This window comes from Mus caroli, unplaced genomic scaffold, assembly GCF_978045245.1.
Source record: "Mus caroli unplaced genomic scaffold, Mus_caroli_1 scaffold_8, whole genome shotgun sequence".
NCBI classification, from domain to species: Eukaryota; Metazoa; Chordata; class Mammalia; order Rodentia; family Muridae; genus Mus; species Mus caroli.
The window spans coordinates 5,707,019-5,730,954 of NW_028227263.1; the positions used below are offsets into that span (position 1 = coordinate 5,707,019).

Here is a 23,936-nt window from a genome sequence, read left to right on the forward strand (position 1 = left end):
GTTTGGAAGGTTGATTTCAGTAAAATGAATCCCGGGAAACATTTTTCTAGGCTGACCTTTGCAAGCCTATCACCCTGGACTGATTCCTTCCTTTTGATAGGAAAGATCTCACAGAAGTCTGTGTGGGTGGAGTCCTGCCAGTTCCTGAGATCCCCTCCAGGCTTGTTCCCCCGGCATAGCCTTGGCTGTCATGGAACTCTCTGTGTAGACCAGGCTGACCTTGAGCTCACAGAGCTCCTCCTGCTTCTGCCTCCTAAATGCTGGGACTGACAGTGTACGCCACCACCGCTCAGCGTTTGGCTTCTTTTTAGTGCTTCTAATCTCTTCAACAATGCCTGTCCTCGGCCTCTACTTTCCAGAGGCTTCTGTTAGGGGCGAGGCTCTCAAACCTTTCCACGCCACTGTAAGTTCTAGCAACAAGCACTCAGCAAGAAACCATGCCACAACCTAAACAACGTGGTGTCGTGATCTCCTCTCCACAGAAGTAATCAGTCTGCCGGGCGTGGTGGCGCACACCTTTTATCCCAGCACTTGGGAGGCAGAGGCAGGCGGATTTCTGAGTTCGAGACCAGCCTGGTCTACAAAAGTGAGTTCCAAGACAGCTAGGGCTATACAGAGAAACCCTGTCTCAAAAAACCAACCAACCAACCAAAAAAAAAAAAAAGGTAATTAGTCCATTACTTCTAAACTCAGTCTTATCAAAATTACTAACATGAACACTATAAATTATTTGCCAGAACAGACAAGTGGCTTTAATCCAATTCCCAATAAGGGCTTCTTTCCACTTGAAACTGTGTATACCCAGTCTTTTCTGATTGCATATCTGTCAGCATTTTTTGTTTTTGTTTTTTTTTTTTTTTGAGACAGGGTTTCTCTGTGTTCCCCTGGATGTCCTGGAACTCACTTTGTAGACCAGGCTGTCCTCGAACTCAGAAATCCGCCTGCCTCTGCCTCCCAAGGGCTGGGATTAAAGGCGTGCGCCACCACTGCCCGGCTTATCTGTCAGCATTTTGAAGTGAACTTTTTTTTCCCTTGGAACTCACTCTGTAGACCAGGCTGGTCTCAGACTCAGAGGTCACACTGCCTCTGCCTCCCCTGTGCTAAGATTAAAGGCGTGTGCTACCCCTTCCAGGTAGCTCTGCTTACAGCATATCTAGGGCTTCTCTAATATGCCTTGTTCAACACTTCCGAATATCCACAATATCCACCAGCCACTTCCTGGAGCGTTAGAGCCACTTCTCCAGGCATTCAGAGTAACTACCCTACATCTATAGCACCAGAGGTGGTTTTGTTAATTTTTTTAAAGAAAGACAATTTTTTAAAAAAATTAAGTACATTGTTCTGCCTGCATATATGCCTGAATGCCAGAAGAGGACGCCAGATCTCACTATAAATGGAGGTGAATCATCTGCTGGGAACTGAACTCAGAACCTCTGGAAGAGCAGTCAGTACTCTCAACCTCTGAGCCATCTCTCCTGCCAAGTTGTTTGTTAAATTTTATGTGATTTCTCTCTTTCTTTCTTTTCTTTCTTTCTTTCTTTCTTTCTTTCTTTCTTTCTTTCTTTCTTTCTTTCTTTCTTTTGCCTGTGGGTTAAGACCTCTTCGGGAAACCCCTATCTCTAAAATTTACATTATGATTCATAACAGTAGCAAAATTACAGTTATGAAGTAGCAATGAAAATAATTTATGGTTGGAAGTCACCACAACATGAGGAGAACTGTATTAAAGGGTCTCAGCCTGAGGAAGGTTGAGAGCCACTGCGCAAGAGAGTGTTCAGATTCTAAGCTCAAGTCCCTTGGTAGCTATGGGCCATCACAACAATCTACTTCACATTGGCTGAGCTGTGGAGTTTGTGTCCATCTCAGCCAAGCACGTGAGGAAGCTGCTTGCGGTGTCTCCTGCCGTCCTGGTGCCTGCAAATGCCCCTCTGCCATCTCTGCTTTGGATGCTTTCTTTCTTCCTGGTTCTCTGGCTCCCAGTTCCGTCTGCATCACCTGCTCTGTTTCTAGGGCATCTCTTTGTCTATCAGACTGTTTCCTAGTGGCTTGTTTGCACAGTGGATCATTGTCAACATCTTCCAAGTCTGCATCCAGCCCTCTGCATCCGGTTTGCCTCTCCCACTTTTGATTAAGTATTTCCTCCACAGACATTTATAAACAAATGAAGCTGTTATCCGATACCCTGGGGCTGTTACCGGAGAAGCTACCTGCTGTGGCTGCTAGAAATAAAACTCTACTTGCTCTGAGCCACCAAGTCATCTCTCCAGCCCAGTCTTTATAACACACACACACACACACACACACACACACACACACACACACACACGGCTCCAAAACCATATTATTATTATTATTGCGTGTGGATGGTGTGTGTGTGAAATCTGTGGTGCGAGATTTTTCTACAGAACCCCTTCACTCTAGGGCTTGAATCCAGACTACTCGGCAAGCGCTTTAGCCGCTGAGTCAATCATCTTGCCAGCCCAGTCTTTTGGCTCTTTAGAACCCACGGCACTAACTACTCTTGTCTGTGATACATTTTTAGTTCTTTTTGTTTTCCCTTCTGAGAGCTTCTTGACACATAGGGGTTTTGCAGAACAGAGGACTCTAGGTAAAAGGTTTCCATTTTTAAGGTCATCAGGTAGGAACTCAGTTGCCATTTGAACCGTTTACCCTGCACATAGATAAACTGTTTCTCTTTTGACCTTCAGCTTTCCAAGGGGTTTCACTACAACGTAGTGTTGGTTTCTTTAGGTTTATCCCCTTCTTTTCCGTTTCTTGAGTGTGTAGGCTTATGTGTTTTGACACAGTTGGATATTTTTCATTCATTACTCACTCACTGATTGCTCTTCTGCCTCGCCCACAGTTTTCTTTCCTTCTAGAATTCTGATGCCATGAATGCTTGGTTTTCTAGGGCAAGCTTCTTGGGCCTGTTCAAATTTTGATCTCATTTCTTTTTCTTGTCCACATGTCTATAGTCCTAGCTCCCCCGCACCGTCGTGGGTGACTCCTCAGTATCAGCAGCCAAGGCCAGCACACCTCTGTTGCTCTCAGGGTCTCAGGTCTAGGCCTGCCAATGGACCCCAGACACATTGTGCAAGCAGAAGGAGCAGGCAGGCCAGCTGAAGTCACTTGCTCCTTCCTGGCCCTCTGGCTAGTAAGCCTGGCCCCGGGAAGGCTCCCTTTACCTTTGCGGAGTTTTCCAAGTGCCACTTCTTTAGTAGCAGGGTCCAGCATAGAAGACTGAAAAAATCTTGGTTTGCTCTGCCCTGTCTGGTATCACCCTGCTCCTTCACTCCTTCCACCCGCCCCCCATGGCTCCGCCTTCTATATTGCTCCGCCCATTCCCTCCCAAGACCTGGTTCCTGCCTTGTGGAGTACCAGATAAGCCAAAGCCTGGAGGATCAGCTAACCTGGTTCCCAGGGTGGGGGCTGTATTAGGTTCTGAGTGTAATTTAGTTCATTTAATTTAAAATTTATAAGAGCCTATTATATTAGCTTGTTAGTGGCGGCGGGTCTACGCCCTCGGACTGGAGCTCGTCCCGCCCAGCGTCCCATGAGCACGCCCATGACTCAGAAGACGTCAGTGAACGCAGCTACAGTAGCCCCGCGAGTAAGATGGGTGCCACGTTTAGGCCATCTGGCCCCGCGATCCACTGGGCAGAGGGTGAGGACGGAGCGAGAGGTGATGTGGTTGGTTACCTTCTCTGTCACCAGCTTCTCTTCTGACACCTCGGGAGCCAAGAAGAGTGAGTTGTAGGCGCCTAGAAAGGCAACCGCAGTTTGGTTATTCTTCCCGCCTTGGGGAGCCCGCTCTGGTTCTCCGCCCCCCCCCCCCCCCCACCGAGAGTGACCCTTGTGTACCATTGGCAGGGGGCGGTCCGAAGAACACCGTCCCGTCCTCAGCCACCAACACGTTGTCCAGGCACAGGTGAGCTGCAACAGAGAGGATCAAGTATGCAGCTGTGTGTGGGCAGCTCCCTCGCCAGCATCAGGGGATACCAGACCACACAGAGACCCCAGAGAAACCTGTCAAGACTGGACAGACACTGGAGGGCTGGCCATTCTATCCAATAGTTGCCTGGGAACACTGTTAGGGTATATCACCCTCATTAAATTAAGAATAAACGGGAGGATGGATGGGGACATGGTCCATATTGCTCTGCTCCTGGAAATGGCTGGGTGAAGTAGGTTGGGCCCTTCAAATTCTCTGGACTCCAGGCTAAGAGGTGGCAGTGTCACCGCAGCGATTCTGCCGCTCCCTTTTCTCCCTCCCCAGCTTTTGGGCCCAGGGCTCAAGGAGAGCAGGGTGACCCATCACCTGGGTGCTCCTTGTGTGTCTGCAGAGTGCTAAGGCAGGAGAGGCACAGTGCCCACAGCTCGTACTCCCTGAAGGGCCGGCCTAGCTTAGACAGAAGGTCCTTCAGGGACAGGCTCTGTGGAAAAGAAGGGTTACATAAGAACGCTCTGACCACCTGATGTCAAGGAAGGGTTTCCACGGAGAAAGATGTGCGCTTAGTGCTTCTGTTTCTACTTGCAGTATCCCCCTATGCCAAGGACTGGAAAAGTTCTCCAAATTAAACACGAGTGTGGGTAAGAGTATGGAGAAACAGGAGCCCTCACCCAAGAACTGGTACAGCTGCCATGAGAAAAGATGGCAGATCCTACAGAGAATTACCTCAAGATCCAACACTGGGTACCCCTAAGATCTGAAAGGAAACTGGAGTGGACAGCAGACCACGCAGGTTCAAGACCTTTCACCACTCACCAGATCCCAAAAGGGAAAGCAGCTCAAATCCCCAGGAATAGATGAGTGGATAAAGAAATGTGGTTCAGGGGCTGGAGAGTTGGCTCCGTGGTTAAGATCACCTGATACTCTTGGATAACTCAATTCCCAGCACCCACAGAGGAGCTCACAACCTTCTGTAACTCCAGATCCAGGGAATCTGATGCCTTTTTCTGTCCCCCATGGGTACCAGGCATGCAAATGGTGCACAGTCACACATGCAGGCAAAACATCCATACATATAAATTAAAATAAAGGTTAATAGAAATGTGGCCCATCCATGGGACAGACTATTAGAGCATCGCTCAACCTTTAAAAGGAAGAGCGTTTTCACTTCCGTGAGCTTATGTTTTAAAACACATCGTGTAAGACTTAATGTTTTAACCATTTCTAATGGCATGGCCCAGGGAAATAAGACCATTCAGGAGCTGGGTGTGGCGGTGCACACCTGTAATCCTAGCATTTGAGAGGCAGAGGCAGGAGGACCAAGAACTCAAGCTTATTCTTGACTCCACAGTGAGTTCCGGGACTGTTTGGGCACCATGAGATGAGAAGGAAAAGGAGAAGGGGTGGGGGATGGAAGAAGGGGAGGAGGGAAGGGAGGAGGAGGAGGAGGAGGAGGAGGAGGAGGAGGAGGAGCACTGTGGTGTTGATTATTGGTGAACCTTGAGGACATTATGCTGAGTGAAACAAGACAACAGAACAGAAGGTTTTTTGATTTCACACATGAGGTTGTATCTGTAAAGGCAAAAAAGTGTAGAAGGCGGTGAGACTGTGGAGAGGGATGGAGGGGAGTCAGTGTGGGCTGGAGGCAGAGCTCAGGTGTAGAGATGCTTAAGTGGTAGATGTTGTGTTTACGCGTATTTTAACATATCTTCAAGTGAAAGGAACTAATGGAGCCTAGAAGAGATAGTTCCTGCCTGTGGAGGCCACCTGAAGGTCTGGAAACGAGGTCACCACAGAAGTGCCTGTTAGCAGATGCTTTCTGAGGCCATCCCTTCACCCAAGATGCTATCCACTGGCCCTGTGCATAGCAGGGGTTGACATGTTAGGTCAGTCCTGTGGCTCTTTGCTCTCCAGCTCATCTGCACTGCTCTTGGTGGATCACTGTATCCTCAGGAGGGAACAATGAGCCTTGAACCTGAGGTGAGGGCTCCCAGCTCTGGGCCATTCTTATGTGGGAATTTGAAGTCTGCAGGGCCCTGATCATTTTCTGTCTGAGGGAGGTTGACCAGATGGTTCAGGTGAAAGCTAGGCTCATTGGTCTGCTGTGTTCTGTTCCGAAGGAGAGACCTCAACTCTCTGCCTTTGGCACTGCCTCCCCCTACACAGGTTACCCCAGCTACCTACGCATCTGTTTATCCATCTAGAAGATGGTGTTGTGATGGTGGCTGAGAATATGTGTGCATCCCTGGCTCAGGCAACACGGATTGTCTGCATCATGGACCCTGCATCTCTTTAAGTAACCACACTTCCCATGGGAATTCTTCAAGCTCTCATCAGGGTACAGATGACAACATACACCACAGAGTCGTCTGCCTCACACTCTCTCCTTTGGGGGCAACAAAGCCTGGTGGGAAACCAGGCTGACGGTAGACATCAGCAGGCAGATGTCTTGGTAGACATCAGCAGGCAGATGTCTTGGTAGACAGATGTATGTATACTGGGCCACTGGCTCAAGTGTCTTTACCCTGTGAAACAGGCTGAGGCACAGAGCTTTGAGGAACCCAAAGAACAGTCAAGTGGGGGGTCACACTTAGTGTTGTGGTCTGTGTCTGGCCTGCACACTCGTGCACTAGAATTTCATCCCATTGTGAGGTGTGAAGCTCAAGGAACCTGAAGTAGCACCAGTAGGAGCCTTTAACTGTGGGGCTGCACCTATGCACTGGTGGATGGAGGCTGAGCAAGTTAGTGCTTTCTAAGGCTGTCCAGAGGTTAGCTTGCAGGTCTGGGGGTGATGTCTGGCACCTCCCCCAATTTGAGTTTGAAGCTCCTTTTAGAAACAGGAAGTCTCCCCTGAAACACAGTTAATTATTGCCTGGGAGTGAAGGAAGGGCAGGGCAGGTCCTTTGTGAGCTACACCCCCTGGCTAAGGAGAGACAGCTTCTCACCTGCTTGCTCCCTCATCACATACCTGTTCAGTGGCTGCACTTCCTGGTTGTCTGGATTCTTCTGGAATCTTCTCTTCACTCCTAGGTATGTGGCCTTCATGGTCTGAATCTCCAGCGTCTACGGGGCTGGGTGAAGGTTTGTACTCTACAGATCCCTGGCTAGGAGATGAAGCCTCCAGTTGCCCCGAGGCCCCTGGACTCCTGTGTGGGTTGCGGCCTGCACCTGGTGTCTTATCCAACTGGACTCCAGGCTCCTGCTCTGGCCACAGTCTGCTTTTGGACTGTGTTTTGAAACCAGAAAGGCCATTTTTCCCTTCCAGGAAGAGCTTCCTGGGGTCTGGCGGAAAGAACTCCGATATGGCCAGCTGGTTTCTCGAGCCGTTCAGTGACAGGCAGAGGGTGCTGGTCTCTGTGCTTTCCTGCAGTAGCCTGGGAAACGTCTGAGCCTTTTTCAGCCGGCTTCGCCTGAGGTTGTCTCTGTCCAGCTCGCCCAGGGGGCACCTGGCATCCAGGACAAGGTCAGCCAGTCCTTCCTGTCCTGGGTTCTCACCGTTTCTCATGGAGGCTGACAGCAGTGGTTTGGGGGATGGGGCTCTGGGCCTCTGCCCAGCCTCCTGCTCAGCATCCCTGGAAGCAGGAGGCTGGAGTAGGCCCTTTGATGGGAACAGTGCCTCTGGGTCAGTGCTGAGGTCTCCTGGCATCTTCTTGGGCCCCACATTTCTTGGAGCAGGCCTTCCCCTCCATGTGTTCTCGCTGAGCTCTGAGCAGAAGGTAGGATACAGTTACAGCCGGGAAGCTTGGAATGGAGTCTGTGCTAGGGTGGCTCCCTGAGAGCCACCTCTAACCCTGTCCTAACTCACCATCACAGATCCCTCCCCCAAAGCCTCCCAGGGCAGGCTTACCTGTCCTGCACTTCCAGAGTCCCATTCACCCCTTAGCATAGGCTCCAGAGGCCCCCAGGATCTATTGTCACATAACTCAGCCAATTAGAGACTCTGAGTGGAGGTTTCTAAGTCTCCCTCTTGGCTGAGTGTCCCAGAGGACCAGCCCTTGCCTGTCTAATTACTCTGTCCCAAAGCTCCTTATTTTTCTATTATGATCACACAAGCCACTCCTTAAGGGGAGAAACGGAATCTGGTGGCAGTTATAGGGTACACAGTTTTCTACACACACGGCATGCAGCAAGGTCTTGTACACATGCAACGGCACACAGCCTTGCACAAACACTATGACACACAGTTTTGCATACATGCTGCAGTGACTCTGCTGCCTGTTTTACTCTGTAGTCTGTCTAAGGCTCTGCATGCAGATGTTACCCTCTGCTGGTACTGGGGTGCTGCTGTCAGTCACCATGGTGTTTTTGGTTTGTTTTTTTTTTTGGTTTTTTTTTTTTTTTGGTTTTTTTGGTTTTTCGAGACAGGGTTTCTCTGATAGCCCTGGCTGTCCTGGAACTCACTTTGTAGACCAGGCTGGCCTCGAACTAAGAAATCCACCTGCCTCTGCCTCCCGAGTGCTGGGATTAAAGGCGTGCGCCACCACACCTGGCCTAGTCACCATGGTTATAGCATTGCAAACACTGCTGCTGGGGTGGAGGGTCCTCTAGCCATTCTGAGGCTCTGGGTGGTTGAGGGGGCAAGCACAGTCTCGAGACTATGATAAGTTCCAGACGTATAACAACAGCTTGTCATGCAAAGAGGTGAGAATACCAGACAAGGCTGGCTGGAGTCACTAATCCTGAGTCTGAAAATTCCGGTGTGTGCCCAGCATGCACGTGTGTGAATGTATGTGTGGTGTGCACTTGAATGTGGATGTGTGCACGCTTACACTGGAGTGGGTAGTATAAGCAGGCATTTGTGTATTTACATATGCAGTGGTATAAACATGTGAGTGTGTCTGCATGGGATACACATGTTAGATCTGAACATGTATGTGACTGTGAGTGTGGTATTGTGTACAAGGACAGATGAGTATGAGTGAGGGTGCATGATTCTATATGTGCATACTATGTGCATACTTCTGGGGTGGTTGTATAGATGTGCACTGTCCCTGTATACACATATGAATGTGTATGTGTGTGTATATATATGTCTAGGAATAGACATGGAGGTGATGGCGCTTACCCTGGAATGCTCCGAAGGACTCAATGGAGAGCACCCTTCTTCCAATGGCTGAGAGACTGCGGCACAGGCGGCATGAGGACACAGGCTGCATCTTCTCCTCACACAGTGCTATGATGCTCTGCAGGTGCCAGGGTGCCTCTCAGGTATGCAGCTCAACAAGAAGGAGACCTAGCCTCCTGATTCCCTCCCCCGCCAACTGCACAGCTCTGGGATGGCACCCATCACCCCCAGACCAGTCCTCCTGCTTCCACATGCACTTTCTGGTACATATAAACTCGTACACCCTGGCAGGAAAAGACTCTCTTTTGTCCCTGATAACTTCCATTACAAATTTCATTACAAACGTCTAGTAAAGACTGGCCTTTACTTCAACAGAATGCAGCGCCTCCAGATTCTAGCCAAGGAACCTCAGTGAGGTTGCGGGATCTGTGCTGCCTGTGCTTAGGTGTTCATGCACCATGTGTGTCCAGCTGGGAGCTTACCGCCAGATCCGGCCGCTCTCTGGGGTCTTCTGCCTGCATCTGGCTCAGCAGTCCCTCCAGGTCTGTGCTCAGCTTGGGCTCCAGCTCTGGTTCTGGGACATACTCCAGGGCAGCCTTCAGTGTGGCCCCCAGGGAGTAGATGTGAGCCTGCGGTACCAAGGAGTGTTAGTACCTGCCCTGCAAATGGCTGCTTTCCCCTGCCAAGGCTCAGGGCTAAGCAGACTAGAGAGTCTGTGTTCAGTGTGCTGCCTGGGCCTGTTGCCCAAGGCATAGAAATCCTGTTCTCCCCAGCTGCCTATTTTGCCTGAGGCATTCTTCACAAACAGGATGCAAGCAGGAGAAAAGAAGAATTTTCTTTTGGTTTAAAAGTTGCCACAGTCCTGTCTGTGCTCAGGAGAGGGAGGGAGGGCTGTGCACAAGGCTGGGACACCAGGTGTGTGGAAGGGTGTGGGTGTGGGGAAGCCAATGTTATTCAGGAAGGACTAGCTCCTCTTTTAATCTGTTTACAAAATGAAATCACTATGTGTAGTCAGAGCATTTATTTTAATTTACACTTTTAACTCACAAATAACCATCTATATTTAAGGGGCACAGTAGGATGTCTCAATGTATGTTCATTGTGTTAACTTAATACTTGATTTTTTCCCTATTTCTTAAAAATCTGCCGCCTTAATCTCTGGGATTCCTGTGGGTTTTGTTGCTCTTATAAGTGGCACACTTAAATTATGTTTCTAGCTTGAAACTATGGATACAAAGGAACCCATTTGAGCTGGGCTGTTTTCATATGTCGGAAGTCTTTTGTTCTCTTAGGCCTAGGTCCTGTGTGTGTGTGTGTGTGTGTGTGTGTGCCTGTTCTGGATTTAGCCCCTGCTAAAGGTCTTTGTCTGCTGCATTCTTAGCCAGGGCTGGGATCCTGGCTGCCCCTCATCACAGACCAACACTCCTTTTCCAGCCTGGTTGTCCCCTTATCTTCTGTGAGAGGAATCAGAGTGAGGAAAGGGGACCGCAGACCTGCTGGCTGCTGCCTGCTGAGTGTGAGTCTCCTTATCCTTATCACGCAGCTCCTTGTTTTTTTTTAAACTCATCCTTTGATCCCTAGCCTGAAGTTTACCTGCGAGCAGAGGTCTGCAACCCTTGATGGACCTGTTGCCTCTCTGCTGTGCTCACAAACTCATAGTCTCCCATCATCATGGTTGTCTGTGATGACCGTGGTCTCAAGCAAATGATAGTCGACAGCACTGGGCTATCAAGGCTGCTACCACAGGAGCCCATCAGAGTGACAAGGGCACGACAGGGACCTGCGTATGTGGAGGAGGGGACATCGCAGAGGCTGGGGGATTGTTACCTTTTGGACGCTAGTGAGCCTGTGGGGATTTTTGGACAAGGGCATTGACCATACTCAGTTCTGAGAAGACTGACTGCAAGCCCAGGAGGTTCTAGAGTATGTGTTGGGGGAGTTAGTCTTGGAAGCAGAAGAGGAGAGGATGTGCGTGTGTGTGTGTGTGTGTGTGTGTGTGTGTGTGTGTGTGTCTAGATGGTGTATGGAACACAGAGGGTCCAAGGTGGATGAGCTGGTGTCAGAACATTCCAGAAAGGGTGTATTTGAGCCAGAGTGAGGCTCCAGGACACACACTTGACCCTGGGCTCCTGTTGATGTTATATCACCCGGACTGTTTACGGCTTCCGGCAAGCTCCAGCAAAGTCCTTCGGAGTAAAGCCAATCTGGGACAGAACAAAGACCCTGGGCACCATGGCTTATACTAGAGCCATATTTCCCAGGGTGGATGTGGGGACACTCCCCACGTATACTCAGAGTCTCTCTAGAATAAGACTAAGGTAGGAAGAATCAACTCTCTGTGTGTGTGGAACACAGAAAGGTCATAGGTCGTCCAGGGAACTGAAGGAGACCGTGGACCTGGATCCCCTCTCTGACATATACCCCCAGCATCCTGTTCCACCTTGGATAACCACACTGCAATCAACCCACAGGAAATCCCCTCTGCACAGGGCTCAGCCCCAGGGGAGCAAAAGGATCCTTTGGTGCTCAGTGGCTACTTGCTCTGTACGGTGGGAACATACTGCCCTCTACAGGAAGAGCCCCAGTCACCGGTTCCCCGAGGCAGAATTGCATGGTTACAAGGGCAAATAAATAAACAATGAATAAAGCAACCAGACACATGGATGAGCGAGCCTGAGCTGCATGGAAGAGGCTGCACCTGATCAAGGAACACAAGGGTTCACAGAACAAAGGAAACCTGCACTTGCTGTATCCAGCAGGTATGCAGGGGGCGGGGGAGGGGCCCAGCAGTGGTTCAGCCGACTGAGTCAGAAAGTCAAAGGAAAAAAAAAAGACAAAGATGCACTAGAAAGTCCCAGTGTGTTCAGAAATAGGAAACAATTGTAGGGCATGACTACTTTCCAGTGACTCTGCTCCCATGACAGCTCTCACAACTCGGGGCAGAGGAGCCAGCCTCCACCAGCCCTGCTGAGTCCAGCCACAGGAAGCCGCAGAACAGAATGATATCAATATCTCTGTTCTGTGTGGTTGGACAGCCACCCTGGGGGCGGTGGTGCCAGCTTCTCATTGTGATAGCTCCGTTTGGATACTGATCGCTGAGACCCCAGCCTTTGAAAAATTACAGGGCTGTATACTGGTTACATGTGTGCCTTCTGTGTATACCCAGCCTATTCACATAACTGCACAACGCATAGACTGAGCTAAAAAACAAGATTACCCAGAAGCAAGCACGGTATGACAAAGCTCACATGCAGAGGGAGAGTCACAGCGGGAAATACCGACTCTAAGGAGATGAAGATGGATGAGCCAAGTTTCCCCCTGAAGTGAAAAAAGAATCAGCTGCTGAACTCAAAGCAAACAAAAGAAAGGAGAATAAGAAACAAGCACCAAAAGAAAAGATAGAATCAGCAATAAGAACCCATAGCCGAGAGCACACAGATACCCCCAAGGACCAGACAATGCAGAGGATACTCTAAGAGAAATAATAAGATAAACAGCCTCTGGTTAGACTGACAGAGGAAAAAAGAGAAGGCAAAGAAGAAAGGGCCAGCACATGGAAACAGGAAATTTGCAGACATCACAGAGATGCAAAGGGTATCACCCCAAGCCCACTAGGTGCCTGTTTTCATCTGCTGTAGTTAAAAAAAAAAAAAAGAAAAGAAAAATCTTTGCAGCACAAACAAGAACGGTTCTATAACTATTAAATATTGATGGTAGTGAGAAATTGTTCACAAAGGAAGCTGATGTTCTTTTCAATGACTCTTCCCAGACTTTCAAGGCATAGATCAGCCCATTCTTGTATAAACAGAGCAAACAGACAAGCTCAGAGCAATCTCAAAACCAGCGCTGGTTAGAAACATTCATAGGGTAAAATGTACCAGCTGCCCACGAAAACCCTAGAAGACCTCTGGTAAGTCCTTATTAGTCAGATTCAACGGTTCCCAGAAGAGATATGACACTTGGTTAGCCCAGCTTTTCCTAAGTGGGGCAGGGTGGTAACAGTAGAACATAAAAATGCACACATTAACATCTCAGTGAAGGAAATTGCATGATCATTTCCAGAGGACAGAAGAAATATTTCATAATATGAAATATGTGTTCCTGGTAAACCTTGATAAGCTCAGAAAAGAACTCTTATGGCCAAGGCCAGTGCTGTCCATATGGTTAGGTCAGGGTAAGCAGTCCTCCAAGGCAGGTTGCACTTCTGCTGTTGACTAGATGGTACACTCACTGAGGTTTGGAACAGAAATAAGCTTTGTCCCCGGAGGAGACAGATTGAAACACTGTTGATGATTTGATCAGCGAAAGAGGAAAAAAAATGAAAAGGTCCTCTAAGTTGTTAGAAATAGTAGCAAGATTCTGCAAGATGGTTTGACATTAAAGTGACTGAAGCTAACAAAGAAACAGAAAGCTGAAAGTCAAAACATAACCAAACCATCAATTTTCGGATGGACTCAGAACCCGATTTCTTTCCTTTTGAGACAGGAGCTCACTATGTAGCTCTGGTTATCCTGGAACTCACTATGTAGACCAGGTTGGCATGTGCCACCATCCCTGACCTGATATGTTCTTAGGAGTAAATGTAATAAAAGATATCCAGGACTTCAACAGTAAGGGCTTTAAACTATCCCTAGGGGGTTTCAAGAGAGATCACAATGGGCTGAGACAGCTATGGAGCTTGTCTAGTACACACAGACCCTCAGCTCTGGAAAAACCAGACATGGTGGTGCAGGCTTGTAATCCTGACACTTGCGAGATGGAGGCAGGAGCCAAGGCCATGTTTGGCTACATATTGAGTTTGAGGCCAACCCTGTTTCTAGAAGATAAAAAAGGAAGAGGAGGAGGAGGAAGAGGAGGAGGAAGAGGAGGAGGAAGAGGAGGAGGAAGAGGGGGAGGAAGAGGGGGAGGAGGGGGGGAGGGGGAGGAAGAGGGATCCAATGATGAACTAAAAGTCAATAAGCAAAAGATGTCTTGGAGATGAAGAACATAACATGAATTCTACCCAGACAGATTCATGATGTAGGCCGTTCTAGTCACCATGCTGACAGAGCTTAGATGGAGCTCAGTATCCAGATTTTACATCCGCTACAGGGAAGAGTCTGGCAAGTCAGTGCCCCTGCAGGCAAGCTCTCCACCAGGTCACAGGGCTTGCTAAGAAGTGGGCAGGTAAGAGAATAGGGTTGGAGCTTAAAGGCGAGCGAGGGACCATGGACCAGAGTGGGTCTGGAAGCCGATGGCTTTTGTCTGGATCCTGATGGATGGTTGTTGTATGTGCAGGATGGCAGCCAATAAACAGAGCTGGGGAATGGCCATCCAGCCACAGAGGAAGATCAAGTTCTAACTCATGCTGGGTGAAATAAAATCAAACGCCGCATTCAACATCAGTGTATATCGAAGTCGTTATAGCATCAGCATGCATTGGAACATCACCTGGTGCACTGGAATTATACAACTTTGGTTTGTCAACCACAGTCTAGTGACACTAAGGAAAACAGTGTCTCTGAAGGACTCGATGTGAAGACTAGAGAGAATGTCAGTGAACTCGGCACAAGCTGAAGTGATCTGAGAAGAGGGGACCGCCATTGAGAACATGCTTCCATAAGATCTGGCTCTTGGCAGTTTCTTAATTAGTGATTGATGGGGGAGGGCCCAGCCCGTCGTAGCTGGTGCCATCTCTGGGACAGTGTGTTTGGGTTCTATAAGGAACCAGGCCGAAGAAGCCATAAAGAGCAAGTCAATAAGAAGCACCCTCCATGGCCTCTGCATCAGCTCCTGCCTCCAGGTTCTTTCCTGTCCTGACTTCCTCCAGTGATGGACCATGATGTGAAAGTGTAAGTCAAACAAATATTTTCCTCCTCACGTTGCTTTGGTTATGGTGTTTCATCATAGCAATCGTAATCCTAACTAAGACACTTGGACAATGCAGTCAGACCCTATTTCAAATAAAACAGAGAAACTCTTTTGATCAGAGGACAGCAGCTGGCATGGGATCCCTTGAAACTGGAGTTAAGGATGAGTTGAACCACTATGTGGATGTTGGCAACCCAACTTGGGTGCTCTCTAAGAGCAGCAAGGGCTTTTAACCACTGAGCCATCTCTCCGGCTCCCCAGAGATGTTTCTTAAGGGTGGTGGCCATGCATACCCTTCTCTGGTTCCTCCCACCAAGTCATTGGTGAGGCAGAGAAGCCATCTGATTTGACTTTGCAGTAAGTGAATTCAACAACAACCCTAACAGAGATGTCCAAGGCCACTGCTTCCAAACACCCTCATGTCTTCCAGTAGCCACCAAGGATGAAGGTGGGGGCCCTAGAGGCAGCCCCCACTGAGGACAGCCTTTGCCCCACCCCCTTCTGGGGACAGCCTATTACACGGAGACCATGACGCTATGGTAACAAAGGTAACCCTATAAAGGAAGAGGGCAGGGCTTGGGGAGACACCACTTGCTGGTACTTACCTCAAAGGTGTTTCCTGTCAGGTCAAACTCTGGGGGTACAAAGGCACCCTCGGGGTCATCTTGGAGAATAAGAGAAAAGGCGTTCTGATCTTGCCCTTTGACAAAGAATAATCCCACCCACCACAGCTCAGACCCTGGGAGCCTTCTGGGACAGGAGGAGGACTGATTCCTGGGAGCCTCTGTCCTTTGCCTGATATTAATGGCTCTAAGGAAGGTGGTAAGCATCCAAGGCAATGAATGATACACCACACTGGAGCCACAAGAGTTCCAAAGCAGAAAGAGAAAAGGAATTTGTTTGGATTCTTGAAGAATTTATCCTGGCCTCCTAACTTGAGAAACCCAACCTTTCCCCTAATGGTGGTCAGCTTAAGTAGCCAGATAAGTCTAACCCTTCAGGTCCCCTGCATCTGTTTCCTGCAGGCAAGGGGTGCCAGCCTAGGGGAGACAGTGACCCAGGCATCCTCTTATGAGGAAGGCCTGAATAGAGCTCAGAATTGTGGCTGGGCACTTCTCTGGCTCTCTGAGGGAGTGGACGGCAGTCTTAGGATGCTGTGGTTTACAGGGGCCACCTAAACTCAACATCCAGTCGGCCTTTCTCCCTCATAGAGGATCCCATGTCCTCCCTTGTGTCCCCCAACTGCTCGGTGCTCCCAGCCAACGTTAAGGTACCTCCTCTGTGCTGCACGGGGTATCCCTCACCCCTACCATGTTCCCCTTTTTCTCACCACTGAGCTGTTCCATGAAGCACACGTTCCCACTGGTGTTGAAGGCCAAGGTGTCTGGCGTGATGCACAGGGTCTGGAAGATAGCTGCGTGGGCGACACTCCGCATGGACAGGCTGCACTCTAGGCACACAGCCCAGGCCTCCTGCTCACTGAGGCCTCGGTCCCGCAGGGAGAGGATGTCAGCCAGAGACACGTTTTCCTGTCAAGACAGGCTTGGTGTGAGCCCACAGAGGGCTGCCCCAGGAAGGCCCTGGTAGTCCATCCGGAGAATACTGCACCAGTGAATACTTCACTCACAGTCAGGAAAAGGGCCTTAGGCCAGGCCCTTTTATAGACAGAGTTATCCTGCTGTCCCTTGAATGTCACAACCATGGAGCATTTGGTGAAGCTACCAGTGTGCTGCTCAGAACAGGCACAGACATTCACACATACTTGTCTCCACGTACACATACTCATACTTAGTAAAAAAAAAAAAAAAAAGATCCCATACAATAATGCATACTGTTCCACACACCTACACTCATGAGCACAGCCGAACCTACCCACACGCATCCACACACACTAGCACTCATTCGTATCAGATATCTAAGACTGCAAGGCCCTTGCCTGGCTGCTGTCAGGGCCTTGGCATCTCCTGTGTCCATGTGTTTGTGTACCACCCACTTACAGGTGTAGGCGGGAGTGTCTTTGAGAACTGGGCTCGGGGCTGGTGGGGGCAAAGGATGTGGATACCCTTTGTTGGGATTGGTAGGGTGCTGAAGAAGGTTTCTCCTGGCATGGCTGTGACCCCAGGACACAGGCAGATGACAATCCTTAATGATCTTTGCCTCTAGCTGACATTGTAAGGCATCCCCATGAGCACAGATTGCAGATGAGAAGACAGAGTGCTTAAACCAACCAACCAACCAACCAAGCAAGTGACCAGCCAAAGGCAGAAATCAAACAGAATTCTCACGTGCTGGCCTGAGCTTTTAGGTTCTGGGTGGGTGTTAGATCCTGCATCTCCTCAGGCCATTCCATTCTTTGAGTCCAAGGTAGGGCTTGGTGAGGTCACTTGCCCAGACCTCCTACTCCTGAGACAGAAGCCCCCTGACTTGTTAAGCTGTTTTTTTTTTCTAACCAGGGCTCCAAGTCTGCAGTTTCTTCATAGTACCAAGGACTCCTTAGAAGCCAAAAGAACCCAAGCTCCCAGTGATGCCCACTGGCCCTGGCCAAAGAGGCACACACATACAATGCATACACATGTGTATACCACCCCTTCATGCCTCCACACAGGAATGAATGTGCCTGCACAGTGTACAACATGCCTGTACATACATGCTCATGCAAACCTACACAGACACTTAAGCGAGGTAGTATGCAACCTTGTAGACCCTGCGGGCTGTGCCAGGTAAGAGAGATGAAGCCAGCTCACTCTGAGTCTGAGTCACTGTCAGTCCCTCAGCAGGGCCTGCCGGCACCCCACTACTGCTGCTCATGCTGGCCAACAGGCCTGCTTGCTCACAGCCATGACAGGATGTGCCGCCAGCAGAAGGCAACCCTGCCAGACATGCTGCTTGGCCATCCTGCAGCCTACATCACTGCCTCCTACTTAGGTATGGTAGGAAGATGCTCCTGACAGTGGGGAGCCTGGGCAGATCTCAGAGCAGCTGAAGACTTGTAGCCCCCAGTGTCAATTTATGGTAGGGGTATATAACTTGAAAAAGCAGGAGCACAGGGTTATTTCTATGATTCTGGGATGAACCTGTGGGCCCTGAGTCATTGCTTCCAGCCATGGCCTTCTCCAAAGACAGAGTCAGCTTACATAGTTGTAGCCCCTGCCAGTACCCCCACGCTAAGTACTGAAGGACCCAGAGGCCTGAATTCTGGGCTCTGGAGTCACCTGCTTCTAGGACCTACAGCTGTTCCAGTTTTGCTAGACAGGAGAAAAGACTGTCTTTTGCCCAAACCTATGCCACCGGAGGGGGTGGCATGGGGGTGGGGGAAAGCTTTGGCTAATGGGCTGGGGACAAGAATAACAGACCAGGAGAGTCTCAGCTGCCATTTGCCAGATACCCCCTCCATTCCAATAGGAGCCCACCCTGTGTGTTTTCATTGGCTTCCTCAAGAGACTGCCTGGAGATGGGGTAGCCCAGTTTCTCTGCCAAACAGCTCAGTTCCAGTGCAATATGTTCAGCCTGTCACAGGGTCTAACTTTGGTTCCACAAGGTATCAGGTCCAGGAGCCACTACAGACATGATCTACTATGATGCCCAGGAGCAGTAAAGCTTACTCCTATAGATGTGGGTCTGTATGGAGTTCCCACACCGAGCACACTAAGACTCTCGTGCAGACCCAGACACTGTGAGCTCCAAGCTTGCAGTCTCCCACAGCTCTTGCCAGCATGGTCTGGTCTTCAGCCAACTCTGTGGCTCCATTTGCCCTATATAGGCTCAGATCCCTGGTGGGTGAGAAGTTCTTTCACAGTCCAGCCTGCCCCTCAACCATCCTTATCAGGGTGGTACTTAAGGATGTGGGGTGGGGATCACCTATGTAATTTCCCGGCAGATCAGCCCTCTGCTTGCAGTGTACTGGTACAAATTCAGCCAGACCTGGGAGGGATGAGACCCTGGGGATTGGGGACTGTGCTCCAGGGAGAGACACTTTAGCTGATCCTTGAGCTTCACAGGGCAAGGCCTTATCTGGTTACTGCAGAGTGTCCTGCTTAGGGCTGATGTGTGCTAAAGAGCTCCCCCTCCCTTAGACAGACTTGGAGCTGGGTGTTAGGGACTCTAGGGGGGTCATCGTGCATACTTCAAGTGCATTTATAACCAATTAACTTTTCAGCTTATCATAACGGGGCCTGCCAACATCAAACTCAAACTGATGCTGGCAGCATTTGTTGGCAGCCTCAGATCATGAGCAGCCAAATCCCATCAGGGATGCCAGAGCTTGCAAGGTGCTCTGTGGGCTGTGTCTGCCCCCAAGTGCCCACCCCGCTGGCTCAGGGTTCCATTCTTGTTTTAGCTTGTCTTCTGCTCAGAGTCCACTTTGAAGCATATTCTATGGACTTTAAGGGCATGATGGGAATACCCCTTTCTTTATGGGAGAATCTCTGCTGTGGGTCTCTGTTCATTTTCAGTCCCCAAGGCCTGTCCAGCACCAGGAGGTTATGGAAGGCTTTCCATTGGCTTAGGAACAGTGAGAACTCTGCTGACACCCAATGGTGCCCTCTTCATTCCCAAACCAGTACTTCTCTGCACTCCTGAAGTCCAGTTTTATCACCTACCTCTTGATCAGCACTGCTGGGCCCTCGGCCACAGCCATTTGCATGCCTGCCTTTCCAGCAACTATGGCTCTAGAGTCCAGTCTTACTATTTTGTCTCTGACTCCACTTTCCATGTCCAGAAAGACTGATGTTGAATCCAGGAAAGACCACCTCCTTCAAGAAGTCCACCTTGCATAATTCTTGGTCAGAGTATCTCGACTGTGCATCCAGGAGGTTCTTCTTGCTGTTTTGGTCTAAAAGACCAGGAGACACAGCATGGCTTCAGCCTCCACAACCTAATGGGACATGCTGAACTATTCATGATGAGTTCTAAGTGTTCAGTGGGTTTTCTCATAGACACGTGGCCTGCTCATGTGACTTGATTCTCTGGAGAAATCGCTGGGAGCAGGTGCTGGACTCTTCATCACAAGAAAATGACAAGATGTTTTCTAATGGGCATTTCCCACCCCCACTACAGAGGAAGGACCTGCTCACACATATCACGTTCAGGGTCATCTCTGACCATCATGGTAAGGTCCTCAGTGAGCCTGTTTAGCCCTCTACCAGTTATCAAGGGATTAGACAGCATGTTCTCAAGCTATTTGGATTTTCTTTGAGCCATGAGAGGGTAAAGATATTTAGGGGCCCCTGGAAGCTCTGTAGGATTTTATTTTTTGGTTGTAGTAGAGAGAATTCTGATGTCCTATGTGCTCTGTATGTATCCTGGATCTGGCCTTACCTCACCTGTACAAGAGCTGTCATTGTCTGGGTCACACCAACCCCGTGGGATTAACCAGCTCGGAGATTCAGGATGAGTGGCAGCCTAACTCTTTGCCACCCTACTCTGGACAGCTTTCAAATACAGCCAGACACAGAAGGCTGTGCCAGGCACCGAGTCATGTGACCTTGATGAACACAAATTTAAAAACCTTAATGGGGACTGAATTGACTGCAGGAAGCCTAAAATCTAATCTCAGCTGAATTCTTAGACATGGGATTCTGTTGGCGCCAGGCCAGGACCCTAAGGCTCTTCTCTTATTTTAGAGACTCGGTTTCTGTTGTTCAGTTTCCTTGTGAATCCAAAGCCTTGTGCATGCTAGACAAGCACCCTACAGCTGAGCCCTATTACTAGCTACCTCCTGTTTAGAGGAATAAAAATAACACTCTTGCTCAGGTGAGAGGCTCACCTGAACGTCCCACTGAATGCCATTAAAATGGGGGAATTCCGTTTCACACAAAGGACTCACCACAGTCAGAGGATGGCTATCTCATGCACTGTGTATGTGAAACCTCTCCAATCCAGAGGGACCGAGGACATTTCTAATACAGAAGCTATCAGGGCATGGTAGACAGATGGCACTCTGGGTACAAGGCTCAGCTTCCACCTGCACGCTTAGGTTCCATTGATGTAGTGGTACCCACTGCCTCAAATGCCAGGCTCAGAGTGAGCCCTCCAGGCTCAGTGGCTGATACAAAAGGCCACAGAGGTTCTCAGATCTGCTTCTATTGGCAGCCGAGAGCTCAGGCTCCCACAGATACCCTAGAACATGTCCTGTCCTCCAGCAGTTCTGAAGGCCGTGTGCTGAGGGCATCCTTTCTTTCCCATCAAAGCCAGCGAGATGTCCAAAGGTTTATTTATTCCCTGGACTCTCCTCTTCACAGCCTTAAATTGCACCAAATCCAGGCCACTCAGGGGTGGGGGGCAGCACCAACCCCAGCACTACTCAGAGGGCCCTGGAGGTGGGACAGGCAGGAGCAATTTTTTTTTTAATGCTTTCAGAGCCCACTCTTTTAGGGAAAAGGAAGGGAAGAGCTGCCAGGGCCTGGTGCTGCAGACCACATAGGCTTATGCTTCAGGAGGGTTCTGGCTAACTTTCACTCATCTGCTGGCCAGGCCAGCTGCAAAGGCTGGTGGAGGGTCTCTAGCACCAGGGTACTTAAGGGGCTAAAGAATGGTGTATTCTTCACAGGGACTCCAGAGCCTGGTTTGGAGGAGCTCCTCAAAGGTCCTGTATTCTTGAGGGAGGTCAAGATACCCCCGGGAGCATTTTGGGGGGCTGCTTGCCATGCTTTTTCAAAACATGGAGTTTGTGCATGACCATCGTTTGGGGGCCTAGGGGAGGGGTCCCTCGCTTCTCCAACCAAGAGGGGCTGTGTGTAGCTCCAGCCACTCTGTACTAGAAGCTCTCAGGGGACTTGGGGGAGGGAGGTTTTTCCAGAGAAGGAAGAACCCTCAATTATGGGAAGGGGTCTCACTGGCCATTCCTAAGCTCATCTGCTTCAGCACCTGGCCAGCTGTGGAGGTCAGGTGTGTCCCTATTGTCCCTACCTGCCAGAATCTCCCCACCCCCTCCCAATTCTGTTCAAGGATTAGAACCAAGAGCCCATTCCTCCAGTAGCCAACTTTACAGGAACAGTCCCATTGCTGTCCCATATAGCATTCCAGCTGTTCTGTGGCGGGTGGGGTTGAGGACAGGATCCCCTAGCAGTTGCTACTACGAGGGGCCAGAATCTATGCAGCAGGAGAGCTGTGTTCCACCCACTTCTTTTCCCCACCCCTTTTCTGGAGCAGGTGGGCTTCTGGGACGGGCTCACCTCATCCTCCGGCAGGGTGGGGAGCGGCTCGAAGTCGTAGAAGTCCAAGTCCTTGCCATCTTCCTCGTAGAAGCCCCGGGAGGCTGGGTCCATGGCCTGCATCTTGGCGCTCAGCAGGGCCTGCGCGCAGGTTGGAACTCTGGCCCTGGACAGATCTCCGGTCTGGGATCCCCTCCCCAGCAGGTTTTCTCTGGGTCAGATCCCCTCTCTGGCGGGTCCTTTCCCGGGCAGATCCCCGTCCAAGCTGGCTGCCGCCTCTGAGCCTGCCGGGCTGAGCTGGGCACCGCCAGCTACGCGCGCCCGGCCGCCATGGCAACGCGCCCGCTGCCTGCCGCAGTGTCGCCAAACGGTGGCGCGGGGACGCCTGGGGCGGGGCCGGGGGTGGCTCCCTGAGGGCCGTGGTCACTGGCGGGCCGGGGCCGAGTTTGGGCTCCGCAGATGTCTTCAACTACGTCAGCCTCTGGGATGCACCCTGCGCCTGCCTGCGCTGTCCGTGACAGTTCGGGGCGGAGCCACTCCGCGCAGCGGCCGTCCTAGGGGTCTGCACCTGCCTAGGCTGAGGGTACCAGGGCTGAGCCCACCTAGATCACACCGGGCCTCAGGATGTTCGCAGTTCCCGTCCCACCCAACCCAGGGGCGGGGTTGCTGCAGTCACCTCCAGTGGCAGCCACGGACTGGGGCAGGTACTGGGTTCTTTAGCTCCTGGAGTCTTTTCCTTGGTTGGGTCCGGTGATGGGTAGAGAATCAGATGTTCATTCACCCCAAGCACAGTAAAGGACTAGATGGCTCTCCCAAACTTGACAAAGGACAGACATAGAACCCTTTCCACAGGCTAGTGTTTTTGTTTCTGACAGTCTTTACAACCTTAGCTGGCAGAACTATGGACCACAGCTCCTGAAGCACACTGCAGGTCAGATTGGCTCCTGGCATTGCTGGCCCTATCCCTAGAGCCTAGCCTGATCAGACATAATAGTAGACACTCTGCTATGTGCTCCTTGAGTGAAGGAGGGTGGGTTTGTAACTGGTCATGCAGAGTTCAAGGATACAATTAGGGATGCTAATTCTCAACAGCCTGCCCTTAGGGCTTCCAATTATTAGCTATTCAAGAGCTAGCAGCCAGGGTAGGTGATGGAAGATACTGGAAACTTGAGTTGGAGAATAGACACCTTACAGGTGTGCTGCTCTGGTCTGCTCACTCCTCCAACACTGTTTTGGGTCAGAAGGTGACAGATGTGACCAGCAGACACTGTCTGGACTCCCCGGCTTTAGCTACAACCTGTCTCCAGGCTCTAGATAGATGGCTGAGCCCTGTGCCTCAGTCCTCTGCTTTGGGCCAAGCTGACTCCTTCCTTTGTTCAGGCTTTGATGCTTCTCAGCCACCTTTTCCTCCATGTGCTGCCCTGGTCTGTGCTCTCCTAACCTGTCCTCCACCCAGCCTATACACTTCCAGCCTGTCCTCCCCCTGGTCTGTGCTCCCCAGCCTGTCCTCCCGCTGGTCTGTGCTCCCCAGACTCTCCTCCCCATGGTCTGTGCTCCCCAGCCTGTCCTCCCCCTGGTCTGTGCTCCCCAGCCTGTCCTCCCCCTGGTCTGTGCTCCCCAGCCTGTCCTCCCCCTGGTCTATGCTCCCCAGCCTGTCCTCCCCCTGGTCTGTCTCCCCAGACTCTCCTCCCCATGGTCTGTGCTCCCCAGCCTGTCCTCCCCCTGGTCTGTGCTCCCCAGCCTGTCCTCCCCCTGGTCTGTGCTCCCCAGCCTGTCCTCCCCATGGTCTGTGCTCCCCAGCCTGTCCTCCCCCTGGTCTGTGCTCCCCAGCCTGTCCTCCCCATGGTCTGTGCTCCCCAGCCTGTTCTCCACTCAGCCTGTACACTTCCAGCCTATCCTCTCCCTGGTGTGTGCTCCCCAG

General features: G+C 50.6%; 1 protein-coding gene across 1 annotated transcript in view; it reads right to left on the reverse strand.

Annotated features, from left to right (window-relative positions):
• Nucleotides 1–22,456, reverse strand: part of Kndc1 (kinase non-catalytic C-lobe domain containing 1) — a 47,019-nt gene extending 24,563 nt beyond the window's left edge. The window contains exons 1-9 of the mRNA XM_021167366.2: nucleotides 22,037–22,456; nucleotides 16,195–16,393; nucleotides 15,470–15,528; nucleotides 9,497–9,643; nucleotides 9,015–9,132; nucleotides 6,918–7,654; nucleotides 4,319–4,433; nucleotides 3,862–3,933; nucleotides 3,700–3,761 (exon numbers count right to left, since the gene is read on the reverse strand). Coding sequence (XP_021023025.1) covers nucleotides 3,700–3,761; nucleotides 3,862–3,933; nucleotides 4,319–4,433; nucleotides 6,918–7,654; nucleotides 9,015–9,132; nucleotides 9,497–9,643; nucleotides 15,470–15,528; nucleotides 16,195–16,393; nucleotides 22,037–22,138 — 1,611 coding nt within the window. The 5' untranslated portion in view covers nucleotides 22,139–22,456. The remainder of the gene's footprint in view (nucleotides 1–3,699; nucleotides 3,762–3,861; nucleotides 3,934–4,318; nucleotides 4,434–6,917; nucleotides 7,655–9,014; nucleotides 9,133–9,496; nucleotides 9,644–15,469; nucleotides 15,529–16,194; nucleotides 16,394–22,036) is intronic.
• Nucleotides 22,457–23,936: the final 1,480 nt, after the last annotated feature.